Genomic DNA, 21,307 nt, shown 5'->3' with positions numbered 1-21,307 from the left:
GTGAATTAAATCCTACACCTCCCAGGCCGATGTCTGTGACAACTATCAGTAAAATACACATTTCTCTACCCCCTGCCCCCAAACCTGGGCAGGATGCAGCCTAGCTTGGCCCAAGGGGACTTCCTGTGTGGCTGGAATGTTCTAGATCTGTGCCAGCTATTGTGGGAGCTGCTAGCTGCACACATTCAGCTAGGATGAACTCAACTGAGGAGCTGAGTTCCTAATTTCATTTTTGCTGAGAAGCTTAAAAGTATCCCATGTGCCTGCCAGCTTAAACCACAATGCAGGCCAATCCTGCGGACCCCTGCTCCTCCCATCAGCCATGCCACTCCCTGCCACGTGTGCAGGGCAGCAGGTCTGTCTGCCCCCAGCCCTTGCTTGCATGGGACACACACTCTCCTGCTGCTGTCACCTGGCAACATCCACACTTCAGATCTTGGTATGACAGCCTGTCCCTAAATCTGCTGTGGCTTCTTCTTCCAGATCTCTTTCCTTGGGGCATTCACCAAATGAAACTCTGGCACATCTGACAGCTGTCCCTTAGGATGCCTGCTGTCCTCTGTTCATAAACTCTGCAAGCCAGAGCTCACAGTCTGCCGCAAGGCCCTGGGATGGCCGGGGCATGAGGAAGGGTATCATTCAGTGAATGACTCTGGACCATTTGTGCTGGGGTCAAATCAGGCTCTTGAGAAATGTGATGACAATCAAACTGTCAAAAGACTTCCTTCCTCAGGATGTTTCTCACCAAGACTTTAGTTCTCGGCCACTATGTCCATGGGGTGGCATGAAACCTGGCCAAGGCTCCCACAGACACACAGCAGACCACGTGTGCCGGGCACACATCTCCTACAGATCTCTCCCACAAGCAATCAGCATGGGACAAGAACCACTGAGTGAGGGCTGCCAATGGCTCTGTGCAACCCTCCCTGACATCCTCCAGGGGGCGCTGCTTGAAGATGCCCCAGATACTCCCCCTGCCTCTCCCCCACAAGGAGTGGAGTGAGCTTTGATTCAAACCACTGGCCTGGGTGGGGCACAGCTCAGGGATGGAGAGCTTATGGCGTCAGGAGGCCTCAGGTCCACCTCCAGCAGCACAGGCATGTGTACTCACATACCGCTGACCTTATATACTGGGAAGCAATTGTGAGGTGCTACAGTTCGGGTATGAACCCCAATTCACATGGGAGGGATCAGGATGAGATAAGGTATTTAGCGTGGGGCCTCCCCGATGGCACAGGGCTTCCCCAAGAAAGAGAAGAGAGCGTGGGACTGGCGCACTTGCTCTTTCTTGCTGTGTGTTGCCTTGGCCGCACTCTGACACAGTAGAGGGCCTCACCAGACACCAGCGCTGGATCCTGGCCTCTAGCTCCATGAGCCAATATCCCTTCGTGCTTCATAGACTCGCCAGGCTGTGGTGGGAACAGAGAACTAAGACCGACCCACTGGTGCTCCTTTCAAACCCACGTGCCTGTGTGGAGTCCAAAACAGGGTTTTCAGGTGGGTTCAGATGAGGCCACGGGGGTGAGGTGATGGCATGCACATCCCTGTAGAGGAACTGGAGGGTGCGTCTTCTCTTGTCTGCCATGTGAGGGCCGTGGGAAAAGGCAGGCTCCCCCTCTGCAAGGTAGGAAGAGGGCTTTCCCCATGCTTGCATCTGATCTCGAACTTTCAGCTTCTGAATCAGAGAAAGTGACTGGAGGCCTGTGATGACCAAGGCACTTTCCAAAGGCATGGTGACAGCATGTGAGTCGGGGGAGGGTTATAGCCTCAGGCAGCTGGTTTGCCTTGTTCTACCAGCTCTGCAGATAGGATGTCCACAGTGCGAACAAGGTGCCACAGCACATTTCCCAGAAGGGCGGAGGCAGCCAGGGCAGGACCCATCCTGAAGGCAGCATGGAGAAGCACGCACACCCCGCTGAGACCCACATACCTCTTCACCACCAGTGCCAGAAGAGTGAGTACAGCTCCCCAGTTACCCTTCTAGTCAAGCAGCAGCATCCAAGGGGCGTTCCACATGCCCACCAACAGGGAGCAGCACTGGCCAAGTCAGCACTGTTAATTCAGCCAGGCCCACCCCAGCAGGAAGAGCAGACCAACTGGCTACCTATGTTTTGGAAACTTGAAAAGACTACTGCTCTTCCCAGCTTACCTTTCAGAGTGGGAATGGGACCTTCTTGTCCGTCAAGATATCCCAAAGGGTCACTGGGATCAGGCATTTCCACCTCACCTGGAAAGAAGAACACAGCACACACATTAAATGAGTGCTCTCTTCAGGGGCCTTTGACTTGCTTCTTAAACAGACTGAGTTAGAAGGGTGAGGCATATGGTGACCCTAGAGGGGCGCGCAGCTCCAAAGGTGATACACAGTACCTCACACAGCGCAGCCAGGCAGTGCTCTGCAGCACAGACAGAAAGTTAACCCTTGAGCAAGGCCAAGGGTCCTAGGGGAAGGGTAGCTAGGAATGAGAGTAAGGAAGAAACGCAAGCACTGGCTGCCAAACACATTACAACAGAGACACAGGCTGCTTTCCAGAGTGAGATGCTGGGAATCAGTGGATGGATTCGGATTCGAAAATTTCTAAGGAATTCATCCCCTGGCCCAACCCCAAACCTACAGCAGCAGCTGTGTGCACCTCTGTTCCTCTGTGGTAAATGGCATAAATCTGCTCACCTTCACAACTGGATCCAGTCCCTCCCAACACACTCAGGTGCCTGCGTGGCCTCAGCCCCGGCCCCAGCCCTGGTGTCAGCAGGAACAGTCAGCTCGCTGGACACCAATGCCCAGCAGGGGCTCTGCACCCAGACTCTGGACAGGACCATGAGGGGCCCAGCCTGTGTCCAGGGGAGGCTACCCTTATCTTCCAACTGGCCCCTCCTCATGCATCTTTCCTCCCAGGCTTCACCCTTCACCAGGGTGCAGGGTCAGGAATGGGGCAGTCAGGGGATTTGATGGGCACCTCCTGGAGAGAACTGGGTTTATGGCATCAAACTCCTGGCAGAGCCTGGTCCAAACCTGGGCAGAGTGTCATTCACTATTACAGGAGATTTTGGCAAGGCCACAGACACAGAAGGACAGATACTCTGTGATTCTACTCATAGGAGGGCCCTCAAATGAGCATATTTACAGAGATGGAAGGTAGCACAGTGCTGACGGCAGCCTTGGGGAGCTGTTCAATGGGGACACAGTTTCACACAGGGGGATGACATATCTAGAGCTGGATTGTGGAGATGGGTACACAACAATGTGATAACCCTTAGCACCACTGAACCATACACTTAAAAATGCTGAAGATGGTGAACTGGATGCTTTATGTCTTTACCATGTGTTTACACATACATTTGAAAAGTCTACCAAAGGCAAGTTTATAATTCACTATTGGGTGACTCTGCTTGGTTAATAAATAAAAGCTGAGAATTAACAAACCACTGGGGTACCTCCGATGCCTCTAAAGAAGAGGTCTTGCTTGGAAAAGCTCAGGTCTAATTAAGAAGGGGAGGTAGTTTTCAAACACAGTCAGGCTGGCCAGGAGCCTCCAGCTGCCCGGCTAAGTAAACACTGGCTGCCCAACCCTGAGACCACTCTGGAGTCTCTCAAGCAGGTCCTCTCATGCTCTCTGGTCCTGTGGTGCCTGAATCACGTGGCTCAAAAAGTCTATACTGGCCTTGGTTCCCTGCCATCCACAGGGCAAACTTGTTTCTGAATGCAACAAGGGTTTTCAGTTCTTCTCATCTGGCCCAAACTTCCCCACGACACCTTGCATACAATGTTCCTTACTACTCAGAAGCAAAGTCCTTATATGGAAAGTCCTCAAATGAGTCCCCTCCCTAGGGTAATCCCAGCATTCTCTCCTGAGCTAATAACTGCATGGGTTTTCATCCTTCAATTGGTCAAGGAAAGCTATGAAGGTTGGTCAACAAATTTTTTGCTAAAAAAAACTAAAGACCTAAATCTGGATTCGAAGTTTTAAATTGGCATATTACATGTACTGTCACTATGCACTGTTTAATTGTAGAGACCACATGAAATCAAACATACTTGTACAGTGTACACGTACATTGAAAAGAGGCATAAAAACTACTAACTGCTTAGAAACAGACAAGTTCTGTGAAACAGTCAAATAAATATCCATCTTAAAGAAAAATAAGCTCTGGTGCCCTGGTTCTGTGGTGAAGAATGGCAGGGCGCCTATGCGCACACGCACGCCTCCTCATTACCATCACGAGGGCTGCGGGTCTGGGACCCTGCCGCTGCCCATACTCGTAGGTTTGATTTCTGTTTCACCTCGCTGCTCTTCTCAGAAGGAGTGTCTTACCCATATCTTTAGACAAACCGGGTGACATTTCCAGCCCGCTATGGCCACGAGCACTGGGACTTGAGGGTGACCACACTGTGATGAGAGCACTTTCCTTGGTGGGACAGACACGCCTGGGTGCCCACTGGCTGAGAGCCTTGTAATTGACCAGTTCCAACAAAGCCAGGCTCTGCTATTATCTGCTGAAAGCACATGATTTATATTTTGAAACTGAAGAACCAGAGATGCAATTTAGGGCAGGATGGCTGGCCTCACTGAGGACACTGGTGCCTCCTGACCTAGACCGGCGACATGAGTTGGGCAGGCTGTGAATGAGGACAACAGGACAGGTGAGGAGCGGCCCTGTGCTTTTAGAGATTCCAAGAGGGCTCCTCTTGGCCCTAAAAAGGGTAAGTATAATGTAAGGAAAAAATAATCAAAATATCAACAAAAATTGCTCCCTCTACATGTACACATTGAAATATCACCATTAGTCTGGTGTTATAATTACCATATTTAAATTTCTCCTTTTACTTTATTTTTAAATGTATCTACAGTAAACAAGTGTCAAATTTTATCGCACTACAATTCATACACTATAAAATTTCAAGATTTTTCATGTTAAAGTGTATAATTTAATGGATTTTAGTATATCCCTAAGGTTATGTAACTACCCTCACTATCAAGTTCCAGGACATTTCATCACCCCCAAAGAAACCTTGTTACACTAGCTGTTACCCCTCAACCTGCCTTTCACACCCCATCAGAACCACTCATCTGCTCTACACATGAGCCTATTCTGGACATTTTATTCAAATGGAATCACAGAATATGTAGCCTTTCAAACATGAATTTTGTGATTTAAAGATTATTTTAAATGTATGCTCAGCAGCAGGAAAGAGAGAGAAGGAAGGAAAGAAGAAGGAAGGGAGGGAAGGCGTGAGGAAAGGTTCCCCCAAAGCATGTGCCCTGCGTGCTTAGCCACAGGGGAGTAAAATAGCTCCCTAAGTGCTGGTCGGAGCACCCCTTACCCTTGATCCACGGGAAGAACGCACCTGTGCCTGAGACTCTTCAGTGACCCTGGGAGGGAAAAGATGGAACTTCTCTGGAAATGCACAGTGATCAGGATTACTGATGCAAAGACGTAAAGGTGATGGAACAGGAAGACTTGTGTGACAGGAAGACCCATGGGAGCTCACACTCCAGCTGCAGAAGGCCTGGGGAGGAAGGATTTGCTGGCTGGCTATCACAATGAGGCAGCGTGCAGAACGCAAGCCACTTGTGTCCTCTCTGACCATCACAAAACAGACAGTCACCAGTCCTGGCTGGCTGCTTTGCATCACTCTTACCCTGTGACAGGCCCTGGCACTGACAGTAGCCTGGGTTAGCCGATGGCTGACTAGGGTGGGAAGGTGCCCAGTGACACCTCTCCCGCACCCATTGTCACCTAGGAGTCCATAGCTTTGGTTTTTTTCTCTGCAGTTTGCATTATCCACAGTCAAGTGCAATATGAAACTGCACAGAACATTCTGGAAATAAACAGTTCACAGTGTTAACTTGCATGCAATTCTGATTAGTGCGAGGTGATCTTAAACTGCCCCACCGGATGTGAATCACACCTGGGCCCTGTGTTCCATGGTGCCCCTTAGTCACAGAGGTACTGTTGCTGGCAGATCAACTATCTCGGTGTCTCAGTGTCTGTGCTCAAGCAAGCCTTGGCGACAGCCTTGAACTACATCATGGAGCCTCTGTCACTGACCTCAGCTGGTGAAGCACTGTGTCCCCTCAAAGTACCACCAGCATCAGGTAATAAGCACAATGGGATACTCCAAGAAACAAAAAGACCACATTTACCTATCATCATAATGTGCTATTATTGTCTGCTTTATTACTAGTTGATTTTGTTTAATTCATGTATCAAAATTGTACTGTAGGTCCATAGGTATAGACAGACCATACATACAGGATTCAGAGCTATCCAAAATCCAGGTGTATCCGGGGGTCCTGGAGCACGCTCCCCTCCCTGGATAATGGGGGCTGCTCTAGGTCCTTACATGAATGGCTACTTGGTTTCTACCTAAAGTGGGCACCCTCTCACCCTGGCCAGCTGGCAGACTCTAAGCAAGGCCTATGTCCGTTCAGCTTTCTGGACACAGCTGGACAAGCTGAAGAAAGGCCAGAGAGCCTTCTGTTCCCTGTCAGAGAAGAGTGTCAAGCAGCAGACTCCTTGTTCCAATTCCTCAGGACTTCCTTATCTGCCTCCTGAAAAACAGGGTTCTTCATTAGACCCAGAGGACTTTCACTGGATAAATACACAAAATGACACAGCGTGGCTACCAGGGAAGAAGCCCTTTCAGAGCCTCAGTAGGTGACTGGAGAGCTGTCAGCTTAATAGGTTTTTGATGTCAGGAGAAAAAAAAAATCTTTTATTACGAAACAACTTAATGTTTTGTTTGTTTACAGTGCTGGAGCTCAAACCTGGGACCTACCAGATGTTGGCAACTGCTGCATCACTAGGTTATACTCCCAGCCCCACAAAATAAAAACGTTAAGTTGTAGCTGGTTAAAGTGCAGTGATACGGCGGAGGCATAGTGCCACACAGTCAGAAGCCACATTACAGACACAACTGAAGGCTCATACAAGATGGTGTCCTCTATGGAACTCTAGGACAACAAAGAAAATGCTATGGACATTAGTCAGGAGTTACACACCCACACTGTGAGAGAAACAGACCACACTCATGTAAGAGGTTAGCAAATGGAGAAACTAGGACAAGGGGATCACTGTGCAACTGTCGCCACTTCATGGCACATTCCAACACCTCCTTCCTCCCCTAACCAGGGCTCACAGCTATAGGAAGCATTTTATCTCCAAATACCTGACACTCTTCATGACACCGTCATTGGAAATGGCCACAAAGTCGATCATGAATACTGAATAATTAAAATATGATCCAGAGTTCATGGAGTGAACATGCTATGCACAGACTCACACAGCTCAGCAAACACTTAGGAATAAAATACTTTGGAGAATGTCAAGGTGTTTAGCTGAACCCTACACTAACTGTCACTGGCAAGGTGGTATCACTTCTTAAAGGAAGCAGGAGCCGATGGCATATTCCTTGGAAGCACTTGATGAATGTCCTGCCTATTCAAAGCTGGACCCTGGCATCTGCACAATGCCTAAAGTGAAAGGAATCAGTGTTGGGATTGATGATGCCTCCTGACAATCAGTTTCATAGCCAGGAGCTCAACACTCACAGGTACAGTCCTCGTCAAATATGTATGAATTTTTAACAAACAGACACTGCGTACCAGTGCAGCAAAACTCTTCTGCAAACATCTTTTCCACATGTGCTTTCCTGGCATCAAGATGAGAGGGGTTTACATCTGGAAAGTGGCAAGGGTATGTCCCGATTCCCAGGCTCTTTCTTGAATGACACATTAATCTCACGCTCATCAATAGCAGAGACGCGATTCAGCAAGAATTCACTAATGAAGTCCATCCTATGCCTTTGGACTTGAATCTATGGTGCTATTCAGTTTTTGATTTGTTTCTTTTAATCACATTTTGTTAGTCAGACTTTTCATCCAATAATCTTTTCACCTGTTGAGCTGAGTCCATGTGCTCGATGTGATGCAATTAGATGCAGTCCTCAGAAGGAACTTTCAGACAACTTCAAAGCACTCTCCTTTTAATTAGTGAAGGGATTTCACTCACCAAAGCTGGCATGCTTGGATTTGGTCATCCTTGTGAAAAGGTGTAATTTCCAGGATGTAACAAAGGAATCACAGTGCCGAAAAAGACCAGAGTTCAAGAGGGTGAGAGCTGCAAACCCGTGCCTCTCTCTGGAGAGCAAGGGTGGTGCTGACAGTGAGCCAACGGCATGGAAACCCAGCAGCATGCTGACTGCCCCCCCCATTACAGTCCCAGCTGTCTGATCCACCAGGACAGCAATATTAGCGACATGTCGAATCAGAGCATCCGTGATGCTAGAAATGCAGCAGTGAGGTAAAAAATTAACTGGGATGAAGCAGAGGATAACAGCCTGAAAAGGTGAGTCCACACGCCTGGGAACAGGGCTAGGCACAGAACAGCAACGCAAAAGAGACCTGAGCATGTTTCAGGAATGCTCTCACTCAAATGTTGTGCCAGCTAGAAACCCACAGAGACTCTGGCCTAGTTGCCAGTATCCAATTGGTAGTGGTCTTAGCAGTTTGTAATTTTTTACTTTAATTATGTCTACCTCTGAGTTGAATAAATATTAACCTCTGGTTCTATATTCCTTAAAGGACCAGCTGGACTCTGTTTTGGAAATATAAAACACAATTCAACCCCTGGCAGATGGAGTAACCAGTGTCTCCTGCCGGTCTAACCTTGGCATTGGTCCCGCTTTGAAGCAAACATAGTGAACTCCCAAGGTCTTGTGCATCAGCCCATTCCCTTTTACATCCCCTCCATAAACCTTCTTCTGACTTCTGCCTCTGATGGCTCCAGAGCCTCCAACAAAGGCCTACTGTTAGGGGCCAAGTGAGTTTTTGGCTGAAGAGCAAGGCAGCCTGCTTGGCTTCAGCCAGTTGAATTGGGGCCTTTCATGGACTTTCTTCTGCAGCTCACTGCAGTGGGCTGGCGAGGGCCACCCCTGCCAGACACAGCCGAGGTGTCCCCTCCCCAGGTGACAGCAGACACTGGGGCCTGCCTGCCTTTTCTAAAGTGGTGGCTGGTTTTTGCTCCAATGCCAGCAACAAGGAGCAAATGGAAAGTGTATTGCATCTTGTGATTAGTTTTGCAGAGGAATCTTATGAATATTAGTTATTCCCAATACAGAGTCAATTTTCTACTTTGAGGCTCATCCTATGAGGATAATTTTTAATTAAAGGTGGTAGTACTGGAAGATGTTTTGAAAAAACTAAAAAGAATTAAACTGCACTGTCCCATGACAATGAAGAGAGGTTCCTTTAGTCGGGATAAGCTGACATGTGCCCCCTGGACATAACACACTGAGTGCTTCAAGGCTGACCAGGGAAGCCTAGGGCGAGAAACTCAGAGAAACTCAGAGGCTGTGAGAAGTCTCGCTTACCAGAATCTGTATACTGGTCCTGGTAGCCAGAGGTGGCCCTTCTCCAAGACAGGTCCAAAATTCATAGTGGCCTCACCTCAGAGTCCAGGAAACAACTGCAGGAAAACATGTTACCTTGAAAGGTGGCTTCTGTGGTAGTTTACCACAAACCCAGCAGCGTAAGTCGCAGGAGCTGATTTTCTCCCAGTTGTGCAGGCTCCAATTCCAAGATCAAGGTGCACAAGGGTGGGCTCTGTTGGAGGCTCTGAGGGACGATCCGTCCTTGCCTCTCTCTTGGAACTGCAAAGAGCCAGCTTCTTGTGTTTCTTCAGTGTCATTCCTCTAGAGGTGTTTGTCTCTGGGTCCACACTTCTTCTTCTTAACGCTGGTCATAGAGTTCAGGTCCAAGCCTGATAACACATTTGTAACTGGTCACCCATATGAGGACACTATACCCAACTAAGGTCTCATCCTGAGACACATGAGGTTAGGGTTCCAAAGTTCAGTTCAGCAGGGGAAGCCAATCGATAAGTGTTATTTGTCTTCATAACTGATGCTGATTTGAAATGGCTTATATGACAGTGCAGTTCAGACTGCCAGGGAATCCTTGCCTGAGAAAAAGCAGCAGGTTATTGGATGATGCAGAGGAGTCCATGGGATTGGTCTGCCCACAGACCAGTGGCATTACCACCAACCTGCTTATGACTCCAGCAACCGCGCACTCTCTCCTGGGCCAATCTCTCACTACAGGAAGATAACCCTGCCTGGTGGCTGGCCCCAGCACTCGCAGACATGGGTGGACACGGCTGTCCTCCAACATCTCTCCCCTGGTTTCCAGCAGCTGCCAGGGCACCTCCTCTCACCCCAGCACCATGCTTAAGAGAATTTGTCAGGTCTTCTTTCTTGGATAGCATTCCTTTTTCTCATAATATTTACACTAGTGCCACTCTAGGCTGCAGGGAGCAGCACATGGGGCCCAGGGCACCAGGGAATGGACGTGGAGCTCAGGCGCTCAGTCTGTGTGGCCATTTTTGGTAATAGCCCTGCTGGACATTTACATAGTGTGTCCTGATTTATGCATGCTCTCCTCCCAGCTCTTTACCTGCCTCTGTGCGCCTGGATCTCTTCTCTATTTGCTTTGTACCTTCTCCTCTCCCCCAGTTCTGGTTTGGACCCCTGGGGTAGCCTGCTTTAACCTGTTTCAAACCATTTCTCAGGCTGGATTGGCTCCTCCTCCAATCACAGATCTCACAGACAGACCCTGCTGGGCAGGTCCAGCTCAAAGCTCATTCTATACAGTCCCACCACTGCTTAAACACTAACTCTACTCTCGTCTTGGCTAAGGCCACAGATGCTGAACTTGATTTTAACTCCTTTCCCTTCAGACTCCACATCCCATCCATCAAGAAGTGTTTGCTATCTTCTAGATGCCCCAGAATCTACTACTTCTTACCCTCACCCCACTGACCATGGGACCATCCTGCTCTTAGCCCTGCAGGATTACAGCAAGTGGCCCCAAAATAACCCCCTGCAGTCCTATTCCTTCACACACATCTGCTATCCACAAAGCAACCAAGGCTCAAACACTGTCACTGCAGCACTGTGGGTGACCTCTGCCTACAGCAGGCAGTGCCCGTCTGCCCCACAGCCTCCTGCATGTGGCCCCTGGCACCTCTGACCATAGCCCCTGTTAACCACATGCACACAGTTCCACCCGAATCCAACTCCAAATGAATGAGGAGGAACTGACAACTTAAAAACACTACCAGATTCTGCAGCCCCAGAAACACAGTTGAGGGCTGACACACTTGTACCTGAAATGTCTGTAGTGCACTCTGCTTGGTGCCAGGTGCCAGGTCGCAAAGTGACACGCTGGAGAATCCACCTCCAGAATGTGGTGCGAGTCCAGGACAAACTCATTCTCCCTCTTCAACAAACACACAGGGAAAAAAACTAAACTTGGTTTCAAAATCCTTAGGAACCTGCAAAGCTATGGAATGAAGGAGAAAATCATCTGCCCAAGAGAAACTGCTGAAGCTTGGTCAGACAGCAGGTCTGTGCTTTTTAACCTTAGTTTCTCCCATCCCCTTCCCCTGTCAGCTCTCGGTGAGGAGCCAAAAGACAGCCAAGGGCTCTGAGGATCTTGGAGTGCAGCAAAAAGTACCATCCCCACAGCACAGTCAATAGTATGTCTGGGCTTGCAGCAGCTGGGAAACCTCCAGATTTAACTCAGAGCTCAGTGATGCTGGGGGAGGGTGGGTGGTAGGTGGTAGACAGCCCTGGGGCATTACCAAAATAGTATCAAGCTGCCAGCAGCAATTCCGCTGCCTGGTGCTAGGACTATACAACTGTGATAATTGTGAGCGTAACCTAAAATGTAAAATAAAGTCCTAAACAAGCATTAAAGCAGCTAAGGAGCTTCAAAAGTTCTTATGCATTTACAGAAGGGTCGGGTGCATGCCAAGGGTATGTGTGTGCCCAGGAAAGACCTGGGTTCAGGGAAGGCACCCGTCACTTGTCACTCATCTCTGGATGACTGAGGCCTGTTGCTATTAGGAGGAGATGCTAAGGCTGTCTTGTGAACTGCCTGCCTCACAAAGATTCCCATGGCAGAAGGCACTCAGGGGCAAGGAAACCTGACCAGTGATTGGCTAACCATCCAATTACACTGGGTCAGATGTGGCCCAAAGAATCCAGGTTTAAAAATAGAAGGAGCCCTTAAAAATATGGCAAGTAATTATTGGTCACACATGACAGTAAACATAGAAACCACAGAACTAGGGTAGGAAAGCTGCAAAACACATTAACAGTAACAAGAAAACACTATCAAGAACCAAAATGAAGAAAAAGCAAGAGCAAAACACAATGGAAAACAGTGGGCTTTGAAGACTTTGAAAGAAAGTGGGCTTTGGGTTTGCTACCCAAACTGGGACTGTTCCTTAAATTGCTGATAAATATTATTGCTTTGGTTACTTTCTCATTGCTGGAGCAAAATATCTGACACTCACAAGTTAAAGGAGAAAAGATTTACTGTAGCTTAGTTTGTAATGGTTTCAATCCATAGTCTGATGGCTCCAACACAGGGCAGCATAGCAAAGAGGCATCACAGAGGAGAAACAGTCCATGGAAGGTCAGGCAGGAGGCAGCAAGCAGCAAGCCTGCCTTCTTTCTGTCCTTTTGTATTCCATCCAGGCCACAAGCCTGTTGATTGGTTCCATTCATACCCAGCGCGGGGCTTCCATTACCCACAGACATAAGTATGCTAAAACAATTTAGTCATTCTACAACCTTAATTATAGTCACTCATTCTAGTTCTAGTCACTTCTGAAAAGCACCAGCTATCGCACATGAAAGGCGGTGGGTGCAAGGTGCATTTAGATACAAGCCACAACACTATCTGAACGTCTTCAAAGAAGGAACCATAAACATTAACATTCAAGGAAACATAAACAAAGAAACAAGAAATATTCAACAGAAAATGTCCCTGATTGGGGGCCAAGATTTCAGATTTAACAAAGACTTTACATAAGCTATTATGAATACGGTCAAATAAGTGAAGAATATTTAAAGAATTACATGAAATTATAACAAGTTTATCTTTACAAAGAATATCAATAATATGCGTAAGAGAATGAAACAAATTCCAAAGTTGAAAACACAGTATCTGAAATTCACTAGATGGACTAAATAACAGATTTGAGGGAACAGAAAAATGAAATCAGTGATCTAGAAGACAGATAGGTCAACAGAGATTATCCAGCATACAAAGGGAGATTACCCAGCGTAAAAAGAAATATGAACAGGGTTTAAGAGGTCTATGGGACATTAGCAAGCATATCCAGACCTACATAATGAGAACAGGAAGAGGTAAGAGGTGCAGAAAAAATACCTGAACAAGTAATAACCAAAAGCTTACCACATTTGAAATGTTGAATTTACACATTTAAGAAACTCAACAAACCCCAAGAAAGATAAAATCTAAGATATCCATAATGAGGCAGATAAAAAGCAAACAGGTGAAAGACTTGAAAGCATCGAGGAATGTGACTCATCTCTTTCAAGGGATCCTCAATATTAAGAGCTGGATTTTTGTCAGGATCCAGTGAGGATCCTGAGTGAGTACATGCTCAAAGACTTGAAAGAAAAATTACCAACCCAGAAGTCTATATCTGGCTAAATTCTTCAAAAATAAGCAAGTTAGCCCATTCCTTGATAGACTAATAATGACAAAATCTGACATTACTAGACTGACTTACAAAAACAGGAAAGATAATTACTCGAGATGAAGTAAAGACATTTGACAGGAATTCAAATTCACATGGAAGAAAGGGGGAAAAAGTATTAGAAAAATAATTATGTAGGAATGGGGATACAGTTCAGCAGCATGGCACCTGCCTTGCAAGCATGAGGTCGTGAGTTCAATTCCTGGTATGAAAAAAAATTAATGTAATTACTATGACAGATGGTAGAAAAAGGTTTTATAAAAATTCTTTTAGATTATTTAAAAAATCACTACATTAAATCCTAATTACAGAACTGCACTGATGGACTTATAACACATAAAGATGCAATGTGAAGTAATTGTCCAAAAAAGAAAGGAATGAATCAAGATTAGAGAAAAATTTTTGCTTACTGTTGAGTTTATATTGGTCCAAACTAGATTTTTTAAAGCTAAATTATGATTAAAGAAGCAATCACTAAGAAAATAGCTCACAAACACACAACATGAAAAATTTAAAAGAATATAGGAACTATGTAACACAAAAAAGAAATAGAGAAATTAAGGCATAAATCATATAAAAAGCAAACTGAAATAGTAAATGTAAAATTTTCTACCATATTGATAATTAGATATGTTTTTTAAAGCAAGTAAAAAACTCAAACATTAGTAGGATGAATTTTTTTTTAAAAGAAATTATCCATTATGTCTTAATATCGCTCACCTCCCAAGCTTCATGAGCTCACAGGCAGGGCTGGACGAAGGGTGTGTGAATATGGGTTAAGGGGTGTGATACCAAAATTGGTTCAGTATAATTCAGGGAATTGTAATGGAGGATTCACCCTGGTTGTGGGCAGCACCAACCAATAGGCTTGCAGCCTGAAGGGAAGGGAAGAGAAAAATGGAAGACATGCTGGCAGCCTTTTCTGCCCGCCTTGCCACGGACTGTCTGTCTCTAGGATGTTCCTCTGCCATGCTGGCCTGCCTTGGAGCCAGCTGACCGTGAAGCAAAACCTCTGCAAACTGTGAGCAGAAATAAACATTTTCTCCTTTAACTTTGAGTGTTGGGTATAGTGTCTCAGCAACAAGAAAGTAACCAGGACATTACCCAACCACATGCTATCTATAAGTGACACACTTTATATTAAACAAAAACACAAAGAGGTTGAAAAGACATATCATAAAAAAAAGAGCCACAGTGAGAAACATGGCCATGCTCATATCAGACTGCTTCACAGACTGCCATGTTTAAACTGTGAGCCAAACATAGATAAAGGAAAAAAGATGAGTATTTCATAATTTTAAAAGGTTCAGTCATCAATTCATTTCAAATGTCTTTGACCTTAACAGAGTTTTATAATACACGAAGCAAAAACTTACAGAAATGAAAGAAGTAGCTAATTCAAAAACAATAGCTGGAAACTTTAGTATCCCACTGTCTCTAACAAAATTAGATCACAAATCACCAAGGAAATAAAACATTCAGGCAACAACATAAACTAGCTAGACATAACACTAACAACACATACTCTCCAAAGTCCTGTGAAGCACTCTCCAGGATGCCACACTGTGCAATAAATGTGATGGGACTTGAAATCATAACGTGTGTTTGCTAATTGAAATGAGATAAAATTAGAAATTAGTTAACAAAGATAAATTTGGGAAATTAACTAAACATTCCCAGATCATCAGTGAATTTCAGAGGAAATCACAAGGGATTACAAATACTGTGAGATGAATGTGAATACACACTCAACCACCTTATCCTTGATAAAGGAGCCAAACATGTTCGCTAGAAGAATGGCAGTCTTTTTAATAAACGCTGCTGGAAAAACTGGCTCTCCATATGCCAAAAACTAAAACTAGACCCATGCCTATCACCATGTACTAAACTAAAATCTAAATGGATCAAAGATCTGAATATTAAAACAGAAACACTAAATCTGTCGGAAGACAAATTAGGTAAAAATCTTGAAGACATGGGGGTAGGTAAAGAATTCATGAACAGCAATCAAACCACATGGGAAGTACTTCCCAGAATCAATAGCTGGGATCAGATCTTAGTAAAAAGTTTCTGCTTGTCAAAAGAAATTTCCAAATTAGTGAAAAGAAAACCCACAAACTGGGAAAAAATGTTAGTGAACTGTGCCTCAGACAAAGGACTTCTGTCTAAAACATAAAAAGAATTTTAAAAAATCAGACCCCTGAAATTCAAGGACCCAATCCAAAAATGGGCATTTGAGATGAATACACAGTTCTCAGAGGAAGAAATACAAATAGCAAAGAAATACATGAAAACATGTTCAGCATCATTGGTCATTAGAGAAATGCAAATTAAAACAACACTGAGATTCCATCTCACTCTTGAAAGAATGGCCAAGATCAAGAAAACTACCAACAACAAATACTGGAGAGGCTGTGGGGAAAAAGGAACTCCCCTGCACTGTTGTGGGAGTATAGACTGGTCCACTATGGAGATCAGTCTGGAGATTTCTCAAAAAGCTGGGATTGGACATCCCATTTGACCCAGCTATTCCACTTCTAGGCATATTCCCAGAAGAACTGAAAACATCATACCACAGTGATATATGTGCACCCATGTTTATAGCAGCACAATTTGTAATTGTCAGATCTTGGAAACAATGTAAGTGTCCATCAACTGAGGAATGGATTAAAAAGTTGTGGTATTTTTATACAATGGAGTACTACTCAGCTATAAAGAATGATCACATTGAGATATTTATAAATAAAGGGGCGCAGCTTGAGACCATACTCAGAAATAAATCAAACCCACATGTATAAATACTGTATAGTCTCCCTATAAGAAATGGTATAAGAAATGGTAAGAGTACATAAGAGTTTATGGTAATCATGATTCCCCATGACATTGCTTTGAAGCCTTACAATGACTGCATTCATTAGATGGAATGGGTTTATCTTTTTGTTGGATTTTATTATCTGTGATGGTATGAACAGTTATTTTGAAGAAAACAAGTCATTATAATAGCCAGTGCTGATTTAATATCATCTTATTCTGAAGTCCTTACCATGCTTTTGTTCTTCTGTTTCCATTGGTTCTTTCATGTTGTATCTTATTGGATTGTATTATGTATGATAGTATATATAAATTTTTTATGGAAAATGAGATAATAGAGTAACCATTGTTTATTTTCTGTTATTTGGTTCTGAATGCCCTGTAATACTCTCATTCTCTTGAATGGTTTTATGCTATTTTGTTGTGTTTGATATTACTGTATATGAAGTTATGCTCAACTATTACAAAGAAAGAGACATTATGGTAGTTACTGTTAATTACAGGTTGTCTTCTGGTGAAATATTGTGTTGCTTACATTGTTCTGATCTGATCTGCTTTGTTATGTCCTATTTTGTCTTAATCTCTTTAAAATAAAAAATAAAAATAAAAAAAGGAAACACAATATAATATAACAAAATTTAAGAGGAACAGTTACAGACCACTTACAGGAATATTTACAGCTTTAAATTTTTAGTCCATTTAAAAAGATCTCAGTTAATTAACTTTATATCCTAAGGAATCAAAAAAAGAAAGGAAATAAGACTATAGAGGAAATGAAGAGTTAGGAAAATAGAGGAAATCAAGAAGCCAAACATTGGTACTTTGTAAAGGTCAGCAAAATTAATAATCATTTAATTAGACTGATCAAGAAATAAAGAGGCTCAAACTATGACAAAGAGGACAGTGACATGATGCTGCACATTAAAAAGATTATGAAGCAATACTTTGAACAACTGCATCCCAACAAATTAGATGATCTATAGCCATCTACCTACTGAAACTGACTCAAAAGGAAGAGAAAAGTCAAACTAGATTGATACTAAGAGACTGAATTAGTAATCAAAAATCCTCAGAAAAAAAGCATTCTCTGATAAAATCTGTCAAACACTTAGGAAAGAATTACCAGTGATCCTCTGCAGACTCTTCTGAAAGGAGAATACTTTCCAACTCTTTGTATGAGGTGGGGTCACCCAGATAGAAACACCAGACAAGGACATCACAAGGAAACACATCTACTCTCCTATCCTTTATGAACACAAAACAGAAAAGTTCTCAAGGATATACAAGCAGACAGAAAATGTGCTTTTCTGCTAATAGGTAGACAGAACAATCAATAGGATGCAGACTGACCTCGATAGGTACAGAAACATAAACTGTAAACAAGATGATTTCTGAAGTTAATGGGAAGTGAAGGATAACTCTATGACAGGCCTAGGCTGGTTATAGAGGGGAAAATGAAGTAAAAATTCTAACTCATGCTTCAGGAAAAAAGTAAATTTTCAATGACGACAAAGATTTTAGCCCAGAATATGACAACATTCTCCTTATTGGTGAGAAAGCCAACTGAAGGACACAATAAGTTTGAATACAAATCAATTTCAATGGCTCCAAAATCTGAAAAGACTCAAAGTCACAGTGTTGAGCAAACAAAGGTAAACTGAAATGTGGGACCGAGGTCCACACGTCCCTCCAGCAAAGGAGAGCAGCAGGAATTCTTGCTTAGCCCAGAGTATGGAAAAAAAATCCTCGGAATTCCCACAGGAGCATCTGGCATTTACCAAAACCAGTCAGGGACTGTGCCCAGTTCCAAGGCCAACAATTTATCTGCAGGTCTTGTAGAGAACCTTTGTTCCAGCTGTGGTTGTCAGAGCAAGTCAGGAGATCACCACACATTGATTAAGCTCCAGCCGGTTAATAACAGCACAGCTGCACCATGGCTAACTGTGACAGACAACAACATATATAATACATATGCAACAGTGATGGCAATAGTCAAGTTTTCAGCACAGGCTACATCACTTCTAATTCTTCTGTCCCGCCCCTGAAGTGGTGCTGTTTCTGTTGCCACCCCAGTGTCTTCTGAAGAAACTGCAGAAAGGGGAGAGACTAATCAGGAGCAGCATAAGGCGAGACCCAAGGGTACAGAGTGCATCTCTCTCCAGAACAAGCTCAGCTTGACTCTTCATGGCCACCAGAAAGGGATCTGTGGAAGCTCTAGACGGAGTACCAGCCTGAATTATTTCAGCACATTCAGGAATTTCTTTTTCAATTAAAAAAAAAAAAACTAGCTTAACTTTTTCAAATAAAAGAGGTAACAAAATAATTCATGATGGATATTCTTCAGTTAATAAAATTCTCTAGTTTTCTAAGAGTGTTAAAATACAAGGAAACTAAACAATTTGAACTCTACTGCATAAAAGGTGAGTTCGTATGGAACTTAGTATTCCCTGCCCCAAGTCACTCAATTCCAACTACCTGGGCTCAGAGTCTACGTTCTGCTTCCTGAGCATCTTCCACCCCATCTTTACACACTGGGTACCAAGATGTGATCCTGCAATATGAAAAGCAGGAATTTTTAAAATAAAAGCAAAAGTATTTGTATTTAATGGTGACAACATTGTAGCATTAGAGCTGAATGAATAAAAGCAATGTATTAAACCACTGCTCGTTAGTGGTTATCACAAAAATGCACATCATTGCCAGCTATGGACTTCTTGCTCTAAACCAATGTCGGTGTGGTATCTAAATTTCTCCTTTTAAAGGAAAGGAATTTACTGAAAAAAGTTAGCAATCATATCACCAGACAGTACTTATTTGAACCCGTATAAGAAAAGGACATTTTTCAATGCCATGTTTTACCTGAGACTCATAAATCATAGCTGCTTCCAGCATTTTCTGAGGCTTTTTTATTTTTGCAGCTAGAGTCCTAAAACTCATGGGCCCAAGGCTTGTGTCCAGAGTGCTGACTGCAGTGGGGGACCTGTCTGCTCCTGGACTGCAGGTTGGCTCCCAGTGCAGTGCTGGAGAACATTTTACCAGGGGAGTGGTCAGTCCCGATAGGCAGCCTGAGAAACCAGGCACACCCAGCCTGCTGGCACTCACACAATCTCCACTGCTGGATTCTGAGGCAAATGAGGTAGAGTGAGAAGGAGATATCACACCAGGGCCCAGCCTCCAGGGCGCAGGTCCTCAGCTAGCATGTGCTCCCACCAATGAGCTGTGGCTTTCTAAAGTGCGCTTTACATGTTTTTTAATTCTTAGAACCCTGTCTCATCTTTTCTAGTTTCTGTGTCCCCTTGGACTGACTTTCAGGGGCATCTGTGATAAAGGGCATTTGAGAAAGACTGACCCAGGGTGATCACCAGCTAGCCGGACCCTCCAGGGTGAGGGGCTGATGCACTGGGCTCGCTTGTGCATGAAACCTGCAGTATGCAATCATCCTCTCAAGCTTTCTCCACTCCTCTTTGCCAGCTTGAGCTGGCAGGAAGCCTTCCTTTGTGAGGCACAGACCCTGGGTGGGGGCGCTAGGCACAGAGTCACCTGCCAGTGATAAGACTCCCTCTTGATGAGCAGTTGCCAAAGCAACACTGAGCTAAGCAGGTATGGCCACTCAGGCCCTCTCCTTGCCTCTCCACAGTACACAACACCCGTCCCCGTTAGTCCATTTTCAATCCATTTGTTGCTCAAGGCCTGTGACAGAATCTGCTTTTTTATGCTCCCTGCTCCCTACCGCAAGAAGGCACCTTTTCTGCTCCCACAGTTCCCATGGGACTCGGTACCTGCGGCAGTGCATTCTGGGTGACCAGATAGGCAGAGCCCCTACTGTTTGGTGCGCGGACTGTCTGAGTCCACCAGGCTCCGCACTGCCACAGACTACTTGGGTGTCTTCTATAGGCTCTCATTTTGGAGCAAATGCGTCTCAGAGTCGAACTAAGATTTAATTACAACTGGATCCAGTGATCAACTCCTGGCTGTATTCCTCCCAGCAGTTGGGCACCCAGAGGTTCCAGCAAGTGGGATAAGCTCAGTCTTCCCTGATGGTTGCATTCTGCCTCCTCCACACTTTGACTTTAAAGGGGGCGGGCGGGGGGGGGGTTCTCAGCAATTTGGCCTCTTTAAATGCAAATGAACACAGGGCAGTGACAACTTCAATTATGACACTTCTTAACTTGTACATCACATCCCTTACAAATTAGCATGTGCTTTTATTGCTCTGCCTGTCCCCTCTTTCTCATGTTTTCCTCCTCTAACAACTCATTGCGAGATGTCTCTAACACTAGCAATGTCTGGGGACCACGGTGCTCTCTTGCCTTCCTCACAGACCTGCAGGGGTGTGGGCACCCGACACTCAGCCAGGGATGTGTGAGGAGGCCCATGAAACACAGCACTGGCTGAGAAGAAGAGGACTACACAGGCACAAGCTTTCTTTTGGGGAGTCTTGCCCTCCCCCCGCCCCCCACTGGCAATCACATTCATAGCCTCCTGATGGACAGTGCTGTTCTCTGAGCCTCATGCTGAGCCCTGTGTGGCTCCTGGGAATCACAAAACACCACCACTGCATTTCCTGCTGTCCTCATTACTGCCTATTGGCAGTCTTTGCCTTGATGATGGCTCAACTTACAATCATCCAACTTTATTATGGCACCAAAGCCAACTCAACCTAGAAGAAGTCATACTTAAAGTTTTGGATTGAATCTTTTGAGTCCTGGTATGCAGTCCTTTCTCATGGTGCTAAGCAGTGTCAGCGAACCACAGCTCTTGATCTGCCCACAAACGCAGGGTAAACAGCGTTTACCTGGACACTGCCCACTGAGCCATGATGCTCTGTGAGGTGACTCGAGTTGTACTTTTGACTTACGATGTTTTACACTTGGATGCATTTATCAGGACACAACCCCTTCACACACTGTGGAGGCTGAAG

General features: G+C 44.8%; 1 protein-coding gene across 2 annotated transcripts in view; it reads right to left on the bottom strand.

Moving 5' to 3' along the window:
• Positions 1 to 21,307, bottom strand: part of Ror2 (receptor tyrosine kinase like orphan receptor 2) — a 216,571-nt gene that overhangs the window by 34,330 nt on the left and 160,934 nt on the right. For both annotated transcript variants that reach the window (XR_002790600.2, XM_013150151.3), the window contains exon 2: positions 2,150 to 2,227. Coding sequence is in view for 1 of the 2 variants with exons in the window: in XM_013150151.3 (XP_013005605.1) it covers positions 2,150 to 2,227 (78 nt within the window). In the remaining variant the exon portion in view is untranslated. The remainder of the gene's footprint in view (positions 1 to 2,149; positions 2,228 to 21,307) is intronic.

The sequence above is a fragment of the Cavia porcellus genome, unplaced genomic scaffold (genome assembly GCF_034190915.1).
Source record: "Cavia porcellus strain 051 isolate PalLab524CR breed Dunkin Hartley unplaced genomic scaffold, mCavPor4.1 scaffold_17, whole genome shotgun sequence".
Lineage (NCBI taxonomy): Eukaryota > Metazoa > Chordata > Mammalia > Rodentia > Caviidae > Cavia > Cavia porcellus.
The sequence above is the reverse complement of the archived record's forward strand: the minus strand, read 5'-3'. Positions and strand labels throughout refer to the sequence as shown.